We start from the raw sequence: 19,013 nt of genomic DNA, 5'->3' as shown, positions 1-19,013 counted from the left end.
TCAACGCGGAGCGACAACAACAACAATAAATGCGTGCGTCGTAAAAACGCTGCAGCTGCGAAGCGGTGGCAAACTTCCACAGCGTTTGTCATGAAACAACACATGCTCTGGCTCTGACCGAACCCCCCCGCACCCCCGCCCCCTTCTCCACAGCCCACTGGATGATTTTTAATCCCCATCATCTCGACCCAAGACGTATGCCAAGGCAGCCATATGGACATCGACCGCCCCCCCATTCTGCATACACGCTCGCACGTGCTCAGAGGGCTGCATACAGTACGTCACATCACCAAAACAAGTTCCCGCGTGCTCGGCCACGTGTGGGCGGACGCCACGGCGGCGGCGGCTCGGGGGGGGATCCAATACAGTTAATTGACAAGTCAAGCCGTTTACATAATGAGAGAGAAGCCCCTCCTCCATGCTTCCATCACTTCCTGGATGAAGGAAACTGTAGTGATGGTTGAGCAGCTGTGACGAGTGTTTATCCTCCCTCAGCTTTGAGTTAAACACCTGAGCTCAATCCACGGATATTGTAAAAGAAAAAAAAGTAAAGGTGGAATTCCTGTGGCAAGTCCTGATGGTAGAGAAAGGAATGAACATTTTTTTAACGCATTTATTCCAAAAACACATTTAGGAGTCGACGCATGTGCGAGTACAGCATGTCCAAATAAATGACAACAGATCCGCAGAGACAGGAAGTAGAAAGCACTGGTCAATTATTCAACGCATGATGAGGATGAGGATGCACGGCTGAAGACAGTAGACGACAGATGATTAGAACTATGAGGATTGGTTTTGTCTTCTGGCACCAACACGAGGTAAATATGAATAAAAAAAAGACGTTTTAAGAACCTTATCGGACGAAATAACAGTGTTAAGACTAAACAGTGATTTCATGGAAATGTCAAAAATACATTTGATATATTCATCATATTCATACCTTTAACCTAAATGATATTCAAATGTAGTTCCACCTACATTTGTTCAGCTATTAAAAAAGTACAACAGTATGACCACAGCAGCTTTTTCTCCATACAATAGTCAAGATTTTATGCAAACGGTGGCACAAAGTCTGTTTGATCACATTATGGCTTTTAAACATGTAAATATTGTTTCTCTCTGTGAAGCCTTTTCATTTCATCTACTGGTAAAAAACATACAAAAATGTTATCAGGGGTCAACGTAATTCGAGTTAGCTTAAGCCCGCAACCAGTCAAACTACAGGTGGATAAAAACTAAAGATAACATGTTATCATTCCAGCGATCTGATATTCAGAAAGACTGTTAAAAAGTTACATACATGCTAAAGTGAGACGCTAATGTTAGATAATTACACACAAATAATAATAAAAAACATTCTTTCAGATTTAGATGGAGTTTAAATGGTTTTTGATTCTATTTCTAATATATCACTTTGTCAGACGCCTGAGTCTGGCTCTCTAAAGGCTTCTGCCATCATCAAACTATATGAATGACTCGGGAAGTCGGGCTCCTGTTGTCTTGGGTTTGGCACTTCCTGCTCTCATTTGCATAGAAGCTTGGAAGGTTGTTGACCCAACCTTGGTAACCTTCACTCTTGTGGACGATCTACGTCTGACCCATGTACACGCGACAGCAACAGATCTTTGACCCAGCAGCTCAGAGGTCAAGTGGTTGTGTTTCAAAGTCAATCTTGGATGATGTCGAGGATCTGTTTCTTTGGTTGGTCATCGAGCGGCACGTCTGTTGTGTAGGAGGAGTGCTGGAAGGTGGGCGTGCACAGACGTCGGAGGCGCTGGTGGGTTGAAGGAGCAGAGTTAGCGAAACTTCACAATAAAAACTTTTTCTACAGACACAGATATTCCTTAAAACCTCTTTGAGACCTGACCTTTTTTACAGAAAAAGCCTGCACTTTGACCAGCCTCTCTATTCACCTCATGAAATTAAAACTCATTTGATACAATGTATCAAACATTAAACGCAAAAACAAAAAACATAAAACGCACCGGATTTTGAGGAGCAGTCAGACAGCACAAGGGATACCTCAAACACATTTGTTTTTAGCAACCGGGTCACCTTGACCCAGAAACAACACAAGGGATACCTCAAACACATTTGTTTTTAGCAACCGGGTCACCTTGACCCAGAAACAACATAAGGGATACCTCAAACACATTTGTTTTTAGCAACCGGGTCATCTTGACCCAGAAACAACACAAGGGATACCTCAAATACATTTGTTTTTAGCAACCGGGTCACCTTGACCCAGAAACAACATAAGGGATACCTCAAACACATTTGTTTTTAGCAACCGGGTAATCTTGACCCAGGAACAACACAAGAGATACCTCAAACACAATTGTTTTCAGACCTTCAGGTAACTTGACCCTGAGATAACAAAAGGGTCAAGATGATTTTAAGCTTTTACTGCTTTTTCTCCTCATTTTTACAACAGTGTACTATTGTTCCCCTTTTGTATCATTATTTATTTCACTTTCACACAATTGTTACTTCACTGTTCCATCAAAATTAAATTAGTCAAATTGTTCTTTTTTTTATTTTCAGGTGAATTATTAGGCATGATTTTTTTAAATCAAACTTTTAGAGATACTACATGCTACTCTCTCCAGGCTACGTACACATTTTCTTTCTAAATACAGATCTATATATTGTAATGACAAGAGTAAATTAAAAAAAAAAGACACGCATGTGTTCAATCACCACCACAGATCACAGGAAGATCACGCACCTGCTTCACTGATCCTGGTGTCGTGAACATTGCGTAGATGGCCCACATCGGCAGCAGAGAGACGGACGAGAAGGTGAGGATCCAGCCCAGAGCCGTGGCCCAGGCCGGGGAGACGAGCCCTTTACCCAATTTCAGCGGCGCCCAAAACAGAAGGGAAAACACAAAGGTGCCCTGAGAGGAAAAATAAAAATTCAGGAAGACAATGATAACATGATTTGAATGAGGGGGTCACTCACGGTGCACACGATGGGAGTCAAGTACTTCCAGCAGAGTCTGAAGAGCAGCAGAGGGGTGTGTTTTGTCATGTCCCTGATGTTCTCACTGAACCGTTCCGCTCCTGGAAACAACAAACAACCATTAGTGGTCCAGCGCTTGGCTGGTGTTTTAGAACATCGCAGAAGGACAGTTCCTACTATTTAAAACAACAGCATAAATAAAAATAAACATTTGTTTAAGCTGCAGAGGAACTAACCACATTTGAATGTGGTTAAGGTCAGAGTCAGGTCACATGCGTTTGTCACGTCGGTGAAACATCTGACAGGAAGTAGCACCTTCGCTGCAAGTTGAAGGGGAGGAGATCAAGTAAAATACCCTCTTCCAGAATGTTTAAGACCGTAATGAAAACAATTTAAGAGCCTTTTTCAGCTTTGCTCTGGCCTTTAACTAACATTTTTCTCCACTGCTTTGCTCCTTTTCTTTAATAGAAGTTCAGATCTTTAAGAGACTGATATACATTTTGTGAGACATGAAGGGAATTATGGACATTTTTATTCTTAAAATGGAATTAATTTTTTTGGGAATTTTTAGACTTTTTAAGCACAAGAGTTACCCTGAATAAAGCTATTTTTAGTGCATAACCAAACAATTATTTTTGTTCAAACTGTTATTCACTTTTTTCCGATAGTGTTTTTGACTCTAATAAACAAAACTATTTAGTAAGTAAAGTCGTTAAGAACAGGGGAACCCAAAGTTTAGATAAAGACAGTAAGTTTAAATGTTAATTTTTTTGTAAAATAAACTTGACTTAAACTAGCATCTTCAAGAGCCACAAGTGAATTGTATTTTAAACTACCATCTTTTGTCAAAACAAAACACACTTAACAGTACAAATTGTTTGTTTTCTTTCTGTGCAGCCAAAAATAAAGGCTTGTGATTATTGAGTTTTAAATAAAAGAAAAAAAAAGTGTTATTCTAGAAACTCCTGGAAGTTAGGAATGTTAACTAAAGTACAAGTCCTTAAAAAAGTGTTAAATCCCGCCGTCGTAAAAAGGGGGAAAGGTTCAGCAGAGTCTTGACCGTGGTGTTCTTAAGCCTCTTAAAATCCCACTCCTCAGCTCACCCACTGCTGTGAGAGCCATAAAAAGTGCCTGCAATTCAGCTACACACTACTAACCTAGTTATTCAGTATCACCATCATCCAGACTTTTTTCTGCTCCACGTTTATTAGCTCCTAATGACTCAAAGTTAATAGCCTTAATGCTGGAGAAGTATTTCTTTTGTTCCCAGGCTCACATTCCTGCATCTCACACTTTTTTGCAGAGTTTGCATTTCAGCAATGCTCCCAGATCTGGCAGGGATAGTGGCTCCCTGGGGTCGTCAGCCTGAGACTGTGAGGCGACAGGGCCCGGGGGCAGATTTAGGGCCCCATAGGAGACAGACAAGAGCCTGGCCAGGAGCCAGACTTCTTACAAGAGTAGCCATGTTAATGTACTGTCTAGTGACTTCCAGTGGAATGCACGGGAATGAAACAAAGGAGGTTTGAATGGATGAGCGGTCGTCCTTTATGGAATTCCATGGCCTGCTCTTGACTGTGATTAAGTCTCTGTTGTGTTCACTTGGGCTTTTATTGGTTGTCTTTAGCAAGATTGTGCTGACAAGTTCTGGACTGAGGAGGAAGACAATGTAGATACCTTTTTTCAAGTGGTTTAGCTGTTACAACAAAGCTATTTATTTTCCAGAGGAAGAGAGAGAAAGTGACCAAAAAAGGTCTGGATTCTCCACCAGTTGACGAGACTCTGGCTAGTAGTTGAAAAGGATTTTTAAACTTGTCAGTTACATTTTCAATATAACAAACAATTCAAGGTCCCTCGTATATTGTGGGGGGTGATTTCCTGAAAAGCCTCCACATCAAATGATATCCGTAAAACAGTGACACATTTTTCACATGTTTAAATGAAAAACAATTATTTAACAGGGTTCATTTGAGCTTGCAAACTGAACAGTGCACAGCTGTCGATCACTTTTAACATCAAAACATAAGTGTAAAATTTAAATGTAGTACTGTAGCTTTTTTTATGTTTCATTGGAACAGTTGCTCAAAACAAAGGAAAATATTGCAGAGACCGCCATCTAGTGGACTCTGCAAATAATTGCGCTGCTTCGTAAAGCTTCATCAGACCATCACTAGTGATTAGTGCCTGCCACTAGGTTCTTTGGTTGTGTTTTAGTTATCTGCTGTTAAATAAATCATCGGTTTGTAACATTGTGGACAACGACATGGGGCTTTGCTGTTCCTGACTGCAGCTCGCTACAATATATTTGAATATTACGCAGCACCGTGTGCAAAAACAACAAATACAAAAAAGCGAAACCACAGAAGGTGAGCCGATATAGCGAGTGGCCACTTTAATAGTGAAACATAAACAAACTGTGTACATCTATTCTTCAGTTTCAATGTACTTGCTGAATATGTACAGTTGTTTACACAGAGAATTGAAAAGAAGTATTAACTTAGTAACACCACATTCCCCCTTTAATATTGATTTACTTCTTAAGAAAATCATGTTGGAAAATGACTGAGCTTGAATGTCATATTTGTGGCTAAAAACAAGCTAGGAGCAGTAAAGTACAGCACAAAACGTGCCTCCAGACAACCCACGGACACGTCTAAACTGAATTGACTCATCAGAGAGGAACAACTGAATGACGTCGTATCCGATAAGCAGATGCACAATCCAAACATAGGCTGATGACGTTTCCATCTGGTAGTGATATTCAAACAGATTACACAACTGTAATACAATATAAAAAGATTATTTGATTCAGAGAGAAGTCGGCCTTTACACGAGATGTAAGTTTGTTGTTTCTCTCTGCTTGTCTGGCAAGTAAAGATTCTGTGACTTTGCATCATGTCCGATTTCTGTTTGTGCACGAGTCATATTTCTAACTTGAAAATCAACATAAACTAAACAGGTAGCTTGGGTCTGATTATAAAAATGGTTAAAGGTATCAAACATCTTCATCTCTAGATTATTTTGAAACCACGTTTAGAATTCTTCCGCTGACTGACAACCAACGATTAAAGATATTACCTATTTTCCGCACTATAAGGCGCACTTAAAAGCCTTTAAATTTCTCAAAAAAAACGACAGTGCGCCTTATTTATGAACATTACCTGGTGGGTGACTTGTTTACAAACACTTTCATGACTCTGTGCCGACTGAGACGACACACCGTGGGCGGGATTAAGTCACTGCATCATCACAGGGTGGGATTAACAACGCACGTCACATCATGGCGGAAGTCTATGGAGTAAGATTACTGCCTACGTTTTGAGCGAGTGTGTCTTGTTTGTTGTACACTCAAAACCCTTTTTTTTTGCGCAAAATCACTCAACCAGTCATACCTGTGTGTTCAACATGTCATACATGTGCACTCTAGCTGTCATACACGCGCTCGACTTCTCTTCTGCTCGCTCAACAATTATCGGCTGACAACACAGTTCTTACGCGGTGCTGCTTGAAGCCTTTTAAACATCATTTAAACATCGTTACCATGGGAGTGAACAGAGTTGTCAGAACGCTTAATAAAGTTTGACTTTATCTGACTGTTTTGTTGACATTTCCTTTAGCACAACTTTATCTAGTGGATGCATAACGCAAACCCGTCAAATGATTTGACTGTATCCTTTATTCTATGCACCTTATAATCCGGTGCGCCTAACAGTGCGGAAAATATGTTAATTGCCAGAAAAAAGCACAAGGTTCTCTTACCGTATATCCAGCCAATAGCAACTGACTGACAGATGGAGAGCAGTAGTAAACAGGCGCCACTACAGGAGAATTGGTCGTATACCTGAAACACATACAGGCCTCCCTACATGGGGCGAAACAGAAATTCAATAACAACAAACCCCTTAAGAGAGTGATATATGTCTTACTGGCGTGACCATGACCAGTCCCACGAGGAAACAACTGAAGCAGATGATCAACAGAAGCAGCTCGCGGCGGTGCCCACGTCTGATCACGCTCGGGTACAAGTCGCTCACCGACGTCATCAGCGCTTCCAGACTCACAAACTGAAGGACACAGACGACGTGTGGTCAAGAACTGTGTGACACATTTTGCTTTTGAAGGACAGAACAGTTTGAGAACCTGGGTGTCCAGACCCAGCATGATGATCATCAGGAAGAAACAAATGGCCCAGAGCTGGGGAAAGGGCATCATGGAGACCGCCCGGGGGTACGCGATGAACGCCAGGCCTGGACCTGAGAAGATACAAGAGTCAAACATCTCAAACACTCATCAATATGTGGATTATTACCTATTAAACATGTCTAAAACCTAGTCTGATGTGGTGTATTTGTATGTACGATTAATATTAAGGAATTCATTGGATTAACACCAGATTCTAGTCAAAACTTCATAAATGTAAAATGACATAAAACGTGTTTCATTTGTTCCCGTAAGAGTGCTAGCATGTTGGACTAATCAGTAGCTGCAGCTGCACTAATGACACAGTTTCAGTTTACAGGCTGATGTTTAGAGGATGATGTCATCGAATCCCAAAAGATCTACAAGGTGTAATCATTTGGCTCTAGAAGACCACGAGAGCCTTCCTCTGGTCTCTCCAAATGCATTTCCACAGCAAAACAAACCTGACTCCCAAAGCAAAAAAATGTAATTTAAGTTTGAGTTTATATCCACATCTACCGGACTTGTTGTATAAACAAAGTGGGATGTGATTACAGCTGGCTGGAGGAGGAGTGAAGACCATTATTATCTTGTAATGGGCTCTCGTAACCTCTCATTCGCTGGGATCTCAGATAAGGGAACACTTTAAAAGGTAATAACGTCAAAACTTCATCATTATGAAAGATCTACTGCATCTTGCAGAGGAACATGTGAATAAATCAGGGGAGTTGGGTTTTCACATTAACTGCCCTTTAATAATGAGCTAGATTTCCATTCAATGTATTTCCAAATGTATTTCCACAGTAAAACAAACCTGACTCTGCCACAGTAGAGATGTCCACCTGCTGCTCTTTGGCCATGAATCCCAGCACAGAGAAGATGGCAAACCCTGCCAGGAAACTAGTGCAACTGTTCAACAGGCACAGCAGGAACGAGTCTCTGGACAAGGATGAGAGTCTCTTGGTTAATGAAGCAACACGCAAACACGCAGGGACACATTTGTTAGGGAAAAGAATACAGTGTTCCCTTGTTTATAGAAGGGCGACGTTCTGAAACATTTTCCACATTCTCACACAATATATATAAAAAAAACCCTCACCACTGGAAATATTTTAACGGTGGTGTTGGCGGTTGTTTTTACTTTTAAGTTCAGGATTTTACACAGGTTAAGTTGGGAGGAAGAGTTTTGGTTTACAGGTTAAAGTAAGTAAAAGTAAAAAAGGAAAAAGTGAGAGTCGTATAAGTTTTGACGACAGCGATACGAGATGAATTTTAAAATATCAATGTGTCGTCTTTTTTGACAATCAAGACAGAGAACACGTGGGCTGACTCATACAGTAGGTTTTATATATATAATTTAAATAAAACAACAAGTATTAAATAATACAACAATCATCGTATTAATAGTGACGACAATTTCAGTAAATACATCGTAGAAATCAGGTTAGCCGGTTTGAATGTAAGTAGGGCATATTGGGGTGTCAAACACCATCAACCTAGGGTTCAAAACTTTAAACTAAAAACAAATAGTTTCAACTTATAGTTGAACATTTTAAGAATAGTTAAAATGGAGACTCTGTCTGTTTCCATTGTAATGATCAATGGCTAATTTTAGCAGCTCCTCTAACTGAACATAAAAATTATGGCATCCAAAATAATAGAGTACAACATTTTTTTCTTTCACCACAGACTCCACACGAACAACATGGTATCAAAAGTCCTGACATTAGCATGCATTTTAGGTAGTGAAAGTTCCTGAAAGCGTTTGCGGGCCACTTAAAATGACTTGGCAGGCCACAAGGGAGCAGACCAAACTGAAAGAGGAGTGTGACTGTAATATTGTCTTTTCATTCTTGGAGGCTCAATCCATCTGCATTTGTCCTCCTTCATCAAACACTCTCAATAAATACCAGTTTGACTCTGAATTAAAAGTATTATCTGATCTTCATCTTATCTTGAAATCTGACATTTTTTGGTCATAATATCAATGTTTTAGTCTACTTTGATATTGAGCCAATGAACAACATTAGTTGAATACATGTGGCAAAAATTCATTTTAAAATGCTAATCATGAACGTTTAGGCAACATTTATGTTATTTATATTGTGTTTAGTCACCGTCAGTGTGTCAATAAGCCAGCAGAGAGAAGCTTGACCTCCTCTGGAGGTCCTGTAAGTGTGGGAAACAGCAGCATGGGCTTTCTTTTTTCTCGAGGCGTGGCTCTGTCCGTGTGTTTTCGTGGTCCATTCTTGCCATATTTTGTGAAAGCCATCTGACCGGCGGGAGGCTACACCGAATACGTTTGTTTTAACTGGAATGGAAAGATTTGAACTTTGTCATACTTGTAGCAGTCGTTGTTGTACTTGTTGTAACTGCCCAGCGCAGTCAGGCTCCCCAAACAGATGCCGTAGGAAAAGAAAACTTGGGAGCCAGCATCCATCCAAACCTGCCGAGAGAACCACATGTTATCGATTCAAGTTTGGGATTCAAGCAAAAACGTAAAACAATATACGTTTTTTTCGGTTCAGAGTTTAGAAGTAATAGAGATGCTAAGGTCAAACTTATACATAAATAATAAGCCAAAATTTGACTGGTATTATTGTTTTTTCATTTTCCATTTCTCCTACATGAGGGTCAGCCAGTCGAGTGTGGTTGGGTTTGAGGTAGTAGACGATACCCTCGGCTGCTCCTGGCAGCGTGGCTCCACGGACCAGCAGCACAAACAGCATGATGTAGGGGAAAGTGGCCGTCAGGTACACCACCTACATCACAGACACATGGCAGAAATGTTGGAATAAAGATTGAATATATTATAAAAGATGACATCAATGCACAGATGATTTTTCAGAACATAACTAAGTAATTCATAGCAAATAGGACTTTATAATGGTGTCAAAACGCATGCGTAACAATCACACATGCTACTAACAAATATGCACCAGCTATCAAGAGTCGCCCATGTCGGGAACAAGAAGGAGACCATGAGGCCAGGGGGACCCCCAGAGGTCAATTCTGGTTGGGACTGGGCCACAGGCCGGGGGGTCTGTAAGTTGTTTCTTCTTCCCATCTTTGACCAAATGTATAGTTTATTTGTGCGAATCTCATACTATCCTTAACATCAGTTTCAGTAAATTTGAAAGTCTTTATACGACTGGTATACTCCACACATTTTTGTTTTGTATACATCATTCACATACAATCATAGAATTATAAACTGTGATCATTTTTTGTCATTGTTTTCTTCTTTTTGACTTTATAAGATAATGATTACATTGGATGTGAAGATCTTCTGAAATCTGAAATTATACAAAGATGCGGTCCTGGCACTCATAAAAACGAAGGGCCACACAATAACACCATGTGACCAAAAATGGAACATGGGCCACAAGTGTGACTCCCATTATATCAATGGTGTCCTACCTTTTTTTTTCCAGCGGGGCCACATTTTTTAGTTTCAGAGCAAGCGGGTGCTGAATGAAAACAGTGGCTTACGTAAGAGTTCTCTCATTCAGAACTTCAAAATAAAAGCTCCTATCCCGTTTAATAACAGACAACTTCGTCAAAGTTATAGAAAAAAATCAAATACATGTATTTTAAATTGAATAATATTGTTTAAAACTGAGATCAAAGTCCACATATGATCCAAGAAAGGGTTGCAAATGGACATTCCTGCCGTACAGTGATGGGCCAGAGTGGTGGGAGATAAAGACCATCAGTCTGCAAGCCTGACCCCACCACCATAAAGCTACATCCACAGCAACAATAAGTCACACATAAGAGACACACTAATAGAACACAGAATGATAAACACATAGACGGTGGACCTTACAGATTAATCCAAATCTAGTTGATGTAAAAATTCTCTTTGATTACCTTTCCAGTGGACTTGACTCCCTTCCACACACAGAAGTAACACACCACCCAGACAGCAGCCAGACACAGAGCCAGCTTCCAACTGATAGGTCCGAGCTCATCAAGATTATCTGAGAGGTGAAGCACTTCTCGCCTGAGAAACAAACATCAACTCTTGGTGACTCTCAATAAAAAGAAAAACAATGTTTTTTTTAAAAGCAAGAATGTTGTACTCACTCCCAAAACTCCATGACAGAAGACGTTGAGTTCTCAGAAAGGCTGCTCACATTGGCCGTCGAGTTGTAGCGGTCGAACTGGAAACAAGCCTCTGCAGGAAGACCACATCCTTGTTTGTGAGAGTCTGAGCGGGGCCGACATATAAGTGGATTCATGGACTGACCTGTGTTCCAAGAGTTGTTGCAGTGCGACCAGGGGAGCTCCGACTGAAAGCTGTGAGAGAGATACAGGACGGCCCAGGCCAGGATGACGATGTAGTAGACGCAGCCATGGAGGATGATCACCTGGCTGGCGTATCCCAGACCTGGACAGTGTGTCTATATGTTTATGGTGTAGAGAGTCGTTCGTTTCATTAACGACCACTTCATTACTTCATTACTCCGCCTTACTAATGCATTATTCACAAACCTGTTACACCACAGACACAATACATTGCTGCAGGAGGAGAAGCTGAAAAATACCCCAATAACATCTGGAAATATCACTTATTTAAAGATAATAACATTTACTCAACAAAGAACTTTCAGTTACAAATCCATTTATATAACCAGTCAAAAAAACAGCAAAGCTGCTACAAAGCTTGTTTTTTAATTCCAGTGAACATTTGTACTTCCTTTCAGCAGAAGAAATTCTGATTTTGGACTTTCAAGGTTGCATCAACACAAGGGCGAGAGTGTTATCTGAGACTGAGCACAGAGTGAGATGGGATTTTTATGGGTTCTCTGTGACTAGTCGTGGAAACCAGTGGATGCATTCTTAATGTTTGCTGATTATTGTTTTAAATCAAATGATGTGATGTTGTAATTGCAGTCATTACTGGGTCCCAATTTCCCTCCATTCAGGTTGAATAGAATAGAATAGACAGTTAAAGAGCGGGGGAACCTTGTCTATGCTAAGTGACTTATAGACACAAAAGAGTGATTTTCTTTTCTTATTTGGATGACAATAGCTTTTTCCTTTATGGCAGATGAGAGTTAATTTATAACTCAATGCCTTTGAGTAAATGCGAAGACGATTGCCTGCGGTGTTGATTTCCTCTCTAGCACTGACAAGACAATGGAGTTTTATGACTGTCTCTACACCACAGCTGCAGTGTTACCTTGACTTTTTCTACTTCAGTCCCTGAGGTGGATTTTCAGAAGCAACAATGATCACTTCTCACTCTCAACGAGTGAAATCAATGAGAAGTAAAGCTGACTGGTTTTATTGGTATTGTATTATCAGTGGAAGTGGCTGGATCGGCACAATATTGAACACACTTACAGTATATACACAGCGGTTTAGGCTCTCAAATTAAGAAAAAAAAAAATTCAGTTTGAGTTATGTCTTATTTTAGAAAAAATGTTCATATTTGACTTTAAGTTAAACTAATGTGTTGCTTTTAGTGTGTCTTAAATAGATGTTGGACCTCTGTTGTACTCATCAGTATGTGTCTGTTTGAACAAAACTCTCTTTTCATTTAAATATTTAGATTAGAAAATGTGCTTAAGCCCCACCTACTGAAAACTCCTCTTTGTTCTGGAGATTTAAATCTTCTATCGTAACCACACCCATTCTGTTGTGACTTCTGCGTCATCAATCCTGGAAGTCTCCATCTCTAACGGACTTGTTGTATAAAAAAAGCAGGGCCTGATTACAGCTGGCTGGAGGAGTGAAGTCATTATTACGTCATAATAGTACGTCTCGTAACCCCTTGTTCGCCAAGTTTTCAGATGGAGGAAAACTTTAAAAGGTAATGACTTCAAAACATCGTCATGATGAGTGACTTACCTTGGAGAGGTAGACTCTTTGAATGTGAATAATACTCCCTTTAATAATGAGCTAGACTTACTGATTTAAGTCCAGAAAGAGGTGTTATTTTAAGATATTCAGATATAAAAATTCCAATTTATTTCCCTTTTTTATAGTTGAATAATTTTGCCAGTAGGGTAAGAAACATTTTCGTATAGATTAAGTTTTTAGTTTTGCCTTTGAATATCTGAAAATACGAGATTTCCTAGACTTAATATAGACTTATATGACTCAACTTAACCCTTGTGTTAGCTCAGGGTCAAGGTGGCCCAAAAAAAAACGTGTTTGTGGTATCCCTTGTGTTGTATCTGGTTCAAGGTGAACAACCTCCACCACTGCATATGTATTTCTGGAAGAGGTCGTTCACCTTGAAATGACTAAATTATTAAAAAAAAAATTAAATAAAACTGGAGGTAATAAAGAGAAAGGGTGAACAGGAAATTTAGTGTGATGACGTAGTAAAACTTTCAGTAGTTTCAATCATTACCCAAGATAAATAAAAAAGTACTTTTGCTAGATGTTTAAAGTAAATGAAAAGAACAAACCTCCAAACAGAGGACAGATGCTCTTCCAGGCGCTAACACCTCCTAGACTTGTGTACTGTCCCAGCGATGTCTCCAGCAGGAAGAGTGGAACGCCACACAGCACCAGGAACAACAGGTACGGCACGAAGAAAACACCTGACATAAGAATGCACGGCATCAAAATGAGGTCCTCGCTCCAGCAGAAATGACTTCCTTCTATTCTCTTACCCCCTCCGTTCTTGTAGCACAGGTAAGGGAACCTCCACACGTTGCCCAGACCGATAATCTGCCCAGCCACGGCGAGCAGGAACTCGGCTTTGCTGGCCCACTTGCCACGTGCCAACAGGTCGTCTTTGGTGAACTCTCTGATGCCTTCAGGGAACTTGTTCATCAGCGGATCCCCTTGTTGAGGGGGGGGGCCACCACCCATCTCGGGTCCTGGGAGAGATATACACAAAGCCCTGAAACAAAAGAGGGAAACAATTTTGTTAAATGGAAATTTCTCTGAGAGAGTCGGAGAGAAAAGTTGCTCACATCCTCTCGGCTGCCGAGTTCTGTAGCGGTTTGTTTTCCTAGACAACTTATCTCTGCAGCGGTGCTCAAGGACCCAGCACTGTGGGTGTGCCCTTTATCTCTACTTAGCAGCACAAATATGAACAGAACTCATCCAACTGGTCATCTTTGTTTCACAATTGTCTAGCCGAAAGTCGTCACTTTCCAAGTAAATTGGAATATTTCATAATTCTCCAAATATGTGTCATGAGACTCAGGCCTACCTTTACATTCCCTTGTGAGGGTCTACCAGATGTCAACATAAAGACACCTGAATGACACGGATGAGTGAGCTCAAGAAGACCTCCAAGTCCCGATGACACTTTTAATGGTTCACTCAAGGGTTAATAATCTGAAGGACAATTTTCCAACAAGCTTAACTCTCAGTGTAACACACACAAACATATTTTGACAGAAGTCATACAACTACATCCTCTTCCACAGACTTCAGTATTTTTTAGCCTCGATTAACTGAATGTGTTTCCTCTTTCTTCTCGAACTAATCAAACTATAAAATGACTAACATTTTACAGTAGTTCACATCCATTTTGTCCACTTATTGTTATTCCTAAATCTTTAGAACACTGAATGGAATATTGGCTTAAAATATCCATTAGATTAGATCTGAGTCAAGCAGAACTGCATTGTGTCTCGCCAGTAACTGTGTGTTTTGTTAGTTCCACTACTGTGATTACAATCTGTACATTGTGTACATGTTACCAGATATTTGAACACACATGCTTACTAATCATGTGTTCAGATTTTTAGGACTTAATTTGATTAAAAAATATATTTTAACGCTAATTAAAGAACTTATTTTTAGTTCCTATTTTTGGTTAGTTACTGAGTAAGTAAAGTATTAGTTCACCCAAAATTCAAACTTCACTAATTTTATACTCACCCTCATGTAGAGTAAGAGTTGAGATTATTTTCAGAGTAATTTGTTCCTTTTCAGAGTTATAGGCAAAAATGTTAGTCCATTTTAATGTAGCGACTCAAGCTCAGTTGTCTTCGTCTTTATCGTCCAAAAGGACACACTTCAAAACATCCAAATACCTCCATGCTACTCGTCGGTAACGTCCATCTCGTATTAAAGGCTCATCATTAGGATATGGTTTGAAAAAGAAAAATGAAATAAGTGTATATTTCAAGTGTGTTTGTAACAGAAGATCCAAGTCTCTCTTTTCATTTTCTCGGAATAATTCCTCATGTCGAGGCCTAACTATACAATGGAGGTTACAGACGAGCACCACGGAGGTATTTGGATGTTTTTAAGTTTGTCTTTTTGGAGGTAGATGAAGACGAAGACAACTGAGCTCCAGTCTCTACTTTAAAATGGACTAACATTTTTGCCTATAACTCTAAAAAGAAATTCATTTTGGTTGAACTAACGTAATGCCTTTTTAACAAACAGTGGTAACCCTCTGAAAGGGTGTATGTACCTCAGAAATTGTCACTCAGTGTTGCACAGTAGATTAAATTAAAGAAAAAGGTAAATAGACAAAAGAAAAATGAAGATAGCAACTGGAAATTTGACCGTGGTTACACAAGTGATGCACAATTTGAAATTTGACTCTACACCATGTTTGGAGAGTGAATGCCGCCATGATCTTAACACCATTGACATATTGAAGACTTTTAACTTGTAAAATTAAACTTTGGGCTGAGTTGCCCGCCAAAAACTGTAGTCTGGAGCTCCTGCTTCACAACATGCACCTGTCATAACTCGGTTTGTGAAGCTTTCTTCGGTTATTATGGGATGTTTTTTGTAAAAGTTAGGTGACAGAAGTTTTCCTCCCAAATGTTCTTCTCAGCAGGAGGCGTGTGGAATGAAACACTTTCGCCACTGAAGGGGCGACGACTCGTTTTAAGAGAAAATAAAGATGCCGTTTTTTTTTTTAAACACCCTCCTTACATAATATTGCTGTATGCTATACCAAACATTAGCAATGTGACGTATCATAAATCGATTTATTTGAGGTTAGCGATTACATATTGACATTTTCTTATTTACAAAACCCGTTACACACGCGGCTGTACCGAGCAGCACATGCAGAGGCGTATTCCAAGAAAACAGGTGCTTTTATTTCAATAGCCACTCAGATGTTACACTGATGGCGGGTGTTTATGCGTGTAACACCTCGTAAGAAACAATAAAACGAAAGGAATCTAAGGCTTTGTTACCAACCTCCGTGTGTGCCGAAGGTCTCCACACCGCTGACACCCCCCACCTGAATGGTTTCGTCCCCTGTTATGCAGCAACGCGCGCCAACTCGGGTGCGCGCCTGGTTATCAGTTTGATCAAGCTTTTCAACCTAAATCAAATAAAAAGGAAGAAATAAATAAATAAAAAATATAATATCAGTATTTTAGGCAAGGCTATTTATTCTGCTCTAAAATTATTCTTGATTTTTCCCAGTTAAAATAGCCACAAACTATGGTAACAAAACATAAGATAAATAATACAAATAAAAAAGGAAATACTAAAGAAAGATACTCGATTGAGATTGATTTTAACTAACTTCAAATCCAGCAGACAGCCTGAGTCAGTCATTCCTACCGTTCAAACGTTATTTTTTTATTTAATAAAAAAAATGCATATGAAGATTACTTAATGTGATTTTTTTTTCTGTTTGAGGAAACTGTCATCGATTATAGGACAAAGTTTACATGATAATTTACTTAATGAAAAGCTCAAAAACACTGCAAATCTTTGAGATTTAGCGACATTTACAGTACATCCATTAAAAATCATAAGAGAAAATGAAACAAGTCAGTGACTTCAACCATTCTACTGCACAACACCCTGTCAACGTTTAAAGATAAAAGACTGCTTCATAATAAAGACCGTGACTTACAATTAGACAAATAAAATAATAGTAATTTTGTATTTGTCGCACCATGGTGAAAAAATACGTGAGAATAAGCGGTTTCTTACCATGTAGCAGTGGTTATCACCCTAACACGTTCAAATAAGTACCAGCTGACACCTGCTGCGCTACACAGTCAGGTGCTCTGTTGTAAATTGACTTTGTATAACGAATGACGTTAATAATTACCTAACAGTAAAATGGATCACCTGAAAAACAAACGCAGTGTCATACAGCATGTAATTTGATGCCAACTCAAAACACGCTACACAACAAATTCCAATGTCTATTACAGAGAAGTCATTGTCTTTAACTCCGACCAAAAAGGATAAGGAAGGAAATGCTCTCATTAGCGTTAAGCCTCGATGAAATTCAAGAGGTCAAGGGTGAGGTCAGGACTCGCAGAAATACGCTCAAATTCCTTCATGACAAACTCTACTTTTACGTCCCTTGAGCCGAATAAAATCTCTCTGGCTGAGGGCCTGTTATTACAGTTGCCATTGTTCTGTCCCCACAAAACTGAAGTGTCTGTAAATGTGTTTTAAAAAGAAGCCCAATCAATCCTGAGACTGTTTTATTGCTGTTTAACCACCGTAAAGTATCCGTGGTTGTTACTGAAATACAGTGATTTTCATTGTTGCTCCAACCAAGAAAAAAAACGCTGCTAACTGAAGGCAATAGTTTGTCCGAGTATTAAAGAAAAATAATGTTTGTGTGAATGTGTTTTCAGCCGGTTTGTGACATTTATTTGGGTCAGACATTTGTCTTGCCTCCCTATAGGGTAGTTTTCCTCTCCAAAGGGTGTAAGGGGACGGAGGATCTGTTTACCATTAGCGCTCTCTGATGATTTAAAGGTCTAGGAGAAGAAAAACATTTGGGTTTTGTAGATTGTTCTATATTTCATAAGGGAAATTATTGGAAGCAAAGTTAAAAAATAAATTGTAACGCATGTGTGAGTGTGAAAATTAAAATCTGTCATTCATTTTTCCACGTTGGCTCAAAGACCTTCACAGTTTTTCTACTTACATAACAGAACATTTTAGTAACAGAATGTTACTGGTCTTTTTTTTTTAACTTTTTAATTCTTGCCTTAAATTGCCCAACCAGCAGGGCTATCACGGGTTGAGTGGCATTGAAGACTGGGGAACAGATTTAGGTTACGTTAAGTTTTTCAAATAGCCGACCGATATATTTGTCTCAGCCTACGATGCTAACAGAAAAAGCAACAATAAGTCCAATATTAAACTTTTTGTCCCTTTCACACTGTTGTGAAAATCTGATGATATATAATAATAAGGATCTGATAAAACATTTACTGTTATTCACTGAGTATCAGCCATTACTTTCACCACATGCTTTTAACCCTGCGACTAAGCCAACAATGTGGCTAATCTACTTTTTTGACTGCTGTTGGGTTCTGGAACTCAACCAAACAACTAATTGAAACTGCCACAACAAGAACGTAGTAGCACTACATTTTGACATCTCATGTTAAAACCCCTACGGCTTACAGCCAGGTGCAGATATTAACGAATTTTTTTTTAATTTTTTAAATTACATTTAAAGGGCAATTAATGTGTCAATGCAAGTGTCTCTTAAATTGATCTTGGACCTCTATTGTACTCATCAGTATGTGTCTGTTTGTACAAAGTGAAGCCATCATTTTATTATAACCTCTTGTTCGCCGAGTTTTCAGACGGTGGAGAACTTTATAAAAAAATAACTTCAAAACATGGTCATGATGAGGGACTTACTGAATCTTGGAGGGAAAGACTTTTGAAACATGTGAGTGAGTCAGGAAATTTGAGTTTTCACATTAGTTACCCTCTAAGAAGTGATCGATAGTCTCGAAATTCTAGTATTTATTTCCGGCACATTTCTCCTTGAGTCTATCCCTGCTACAAATGACGAGAAGTGGGTGACGCCCTAGAGAGGTTCTTCAGAATGCAATATACAGGCAGACAAACCCACTCGCACAACTTCTGAAAATGCAGAGTCACCGATTAACCCTGCAGTGCCCAAACGAAACCCAAGCAAACCACTCAGA

The 19,013-nt window shown here is 39.5% G+C and overlaps 1 protein-coding gene across 3 annotated transcripts; it reads right to left on the bottom strand.

The window, feature by feature from the left end:
• Positions 1-599: 599 nt before the first annotated feature.
• Positions 600-17,060, bottom strand: LOC148080130 (sodium- and chloride-dependent GABA transporter 2-like). 3 transcript variants are annotated; one of them, XM_087791702.1, is made up of 15 exons: positions 17,035-17,060; positions 16,285-16,411; positions 13,773-14,005; positions 13,566-13,700; positions 11,230-11,533; positions 11,014-11,146; positions 9,768-9,902; positions 9,483-9,586; positions 7,955-8,079; positions 7,102-7,214; positions 6,888-7,025; positions 6,721-6,823; positions 2,965-3,065; positions 2,729-2,899; positions 600-1,774 (listed from the first exon to the last, which is right to left on the bottom strand). In XM_087791702.1, exons 3-15 carry the CDS (start codon positions 13,972-13,974, stop codon positions 1,667-1,669), a joined length of 1,872 nt encoding a protein of 623 aa, XP_087647828.1. In that variant the 5' UTR covers positions 13,975-14,005; positions 16,285-16,411; positions 17,035-17,060; the 3' UTR covers positions 600-1,666. The 3 variants fall into 3 exon arrangements, with proteins under 3 accessions (XP_087647828.1, XP_087647829.1, XP_087647827.1); XM_087791703.1 differs by lacking the exons at positions 16,285-16,411; positions 17,035-17,060 and adding an exon at positions 14,079-14,212 and having other exon boundaries at positions 11,230-11,320; positions 11,393-11,533; XM_087791701.1 differs by lacking the exons at positions 16,285-16,411; positions 17,035-17,060 and adding an exon at positions 14,079-14,212.
• Positions 17,061-19,013: the final 1,953 nt, after the last annotated feature.

This window comes from Callionymus lyra, chromosome 5 (genome assembly GCF_982586985.1).
Source record: "Callionymus lyra chromosome 5, fCalLyr1.hap1.1, whole genome shotgun sequence".
Classification (NCBI taxonomy): Eukaryota; Metazoa; Chordata; class Actinopteri; order Syngnathiformes; family Callionymidae; genus Callionymus; species Callionymus lyra.
This window is presented reverse-complemented; position numbering and strand designations above follow the sequence as displayed.

Bases quoted from the DNA above. Each gene is read 5' to 3' on its own strand.
- LOC148080130 (XM_087791701.1), bottom strand. The intron at 3,066-6,720 runs GTAAGAGAACCT...TGTTGTTTCCAG, and splicing joins TGCTATTGGCTGGATATACG to GAGCGGAACGGTTCAGTGAG. The intron at 2,900-2,964 runs GTGAGTGACCCC...TTTTCCTCTCAG, and splicing joins TGACTCCCATCGTGTGCACC to GGCACCTTTGTGTTTTCCCT.